General features: G+C 39.3%; 1 protein-coding gene across 1 annotated transcript; it reads left to right on the top strand.

Moving 5' to 3' along the window:
* Nucleotides 1-383: 383 nt before the first annotated feature.
* LOC127129773 (UDP-xylose transporter 2) lies at nt 384-2,206 on the top strand. The gene is made up of 2 exons (XM_051058900.1): nt 384-416; nt 1,694-2,206. The coding sequence occupies exons 1-2, from the start codon at nt 384-386 to the stop codon at nt 2,198-2,200; spliced, it is 540 nt and encodes a 179-aa protein (XP_050914857.1). The 3' UTR covers nt 2,201-2,206.

Here is a 2,206-nt window from a genome sequence, read left to right as displayed (position 1 = left end):
TTCATGTACATTATCACTCAAGTTATTTTTCAAAAATCCGAGTCACAAAAACAAAACAATTTGGAAACCAATTTCAAACCATTTCAATCCATTCCATGTCATTTTAAACCATTACATTTGATTCTACATAAGAAAATACAAATTTGACATTTTTGACCAATTGTTGACTTTGGTCAACAGTTGACTTTTTGGTCAACTTTGACCAAAGTCAACCCAAATTCCCCAAACCCTAAAATTCACCCATAATTGTCCATTGAATTCCATTTACAAGAAAAATACAAAAAATGAACTTTGACCAATTGTTGACTTTGGTCAACTTTGACCAAAGTCAACGCAACCTCTTTGCATCCCTAAACCCTATCTAGTGCAGTCTTTGACGAACAATGGACGGAAACGAAGAAGATTCTAGCTCTCAGGTTATTGAAGTTTACAAGCATGAGGAGAAGTGTATCAATTCTTGCACAGGAGATGAATCCGTTGATTTTTTATGGAAAACCTGCTTTGAAAGCTAGGACTGGTAGATGGAGGAGTGCATCGTTGTTGTTAGTGAATCAAGGACTGATTGCATTGGCTTTCTCTGGAGTTGAAGCAAATTTGGTTCTCTTCTCAAAATTAGTATTGAAACAAACTAATGTTGAGGCAGCAAGCACATTTAGCATATGGATGGGAACCACTTATTTCTTCTCTTTAATTGGAGCTTTTCTTAGTGACTCATACTTGGGAAGATATCTCACTTGCATCATATTCCAGTTTGTTTTCATCATAGGCTTGGTGATGTTATCCCTGTCAGCTCACTTCCTTTTTTTTTCCTGAAACAAACGGAGTGCCATGTGAATCAGATATTCAAAATCAGTTTCCATTTATTTTACATATCAATATACCTAATAGCCCTAGGAAGTGGAGTTTCTGACCCTGCATTACCAACTCTTGGTGCTGATTAATACCTTAAGAAGAACCGATCACCATACTTAAAGGTTGTATCAGCGATGGTGAGCAATGATCTCTTAAGCCTTGTGAACACTAGGCCTCTAAAGTTCTGGAAGGAAACCCTTGCTATTCTTTGCAGTTTTGCTCAGAGAGATGAATGGACTATGCTTTGTGACACACTTGCTTTAAAACTCATGGGGGCTGGCAATACAGAAGTTGCAACTCTTTGTTATATATGTGCTGGAAATATTGATAAAACAGTTGAAATTTGACCAAGGAGCTCAATAACAGTTTAACCCTTATTGTTGTCACAGCTTAGGTCACATCTTGCTTTGCAACAACATCACATCATCATCATCATCATGCAGGAAATGGCCATGGATTAGCATACCATCCATTGGTACCTGTCATAGCACAACCAAGCTAATCCTTTCAAATAAGTTTTTTAACCAAGGCACAGCAGTTAGACATGCCAAATGCAGCCACCAAGGTCCTGTAGCTAGCATGGGATAGTGCAGAAGGAGTCGTGTGCAGCAGAGGTTTCCTTCACCAAATGCTTTTGTATCCACACTATGCATATTTTTTGCCAAACAACATGATTACCGGACCTGCATCAAAACAACAGTCAGCAGTCAGGTTGCAGTGAAAACAAACCACCCTCCAAGGTATCAACTACAGTGAAGCATCAATGCACCATGACACTACCTTGTTGTAGGTGCTAGCCTGCTACTGAACAAATCATGTTTCAGTCATAACAGTTCCATAGTCCACCCAGCTTCTTTATCAATCATGTCCATACCAAGCAACAACCCTGTTAATCTCTGGTCCCTATCTGGATAAACTTTTGACCAGTCAAAATGTATTTGCTTTCAAGTACACAACGCAAGCGACGGTTTTCATAGTTCTTTCATGCCTCATCTCAATTTCTGTCAATTTTAGCACATTTCTTGTAATTGGAAAGACATCTCCAGTCACCTATCAGGTTCTTGGACACCTAAAGACATGCCTTGTATTGGCATTTGGTTATACTTTGCTCCACGATCCATTCAGCTGGAGAAACATCATGGGTATTCTGTTGGCCATGGTTGGGATGATTCTATATTCTTACTATTGTACTCTTGAGAATCAGCAAAAAGCCGTTGAAGCTGCCACACTAGCATCCCAGGCAAGGGAAGGTGAATCTGATCCTCTAATTAATTTGGAAAAAGGAACCAGCGCTGTGACTGACAGTGTTGGACATATGTCCCCTGTATGGAGCAAAGACGAAGACTAAGATGTT

This window comes from Lathyrus oleraceus, chromosome 3, assembly GCF_024323335.1.
Source record: "Lathyrus oleraceus cultivar Zhongwan6 chromosome 3, CAAS_Psat_ZW6_1.0, whole genome shotgun sequence".
Lineage (NCBI taxonomy): Eukaryota > Viridiplantae > Streptophyta > Magnoliopsida > Fabales > Fabaceae > Lathyrus > Lathyrus oleraceus.
This window is presented reverse-complemented; position numbering and strand designations above follow the sequence as displayed.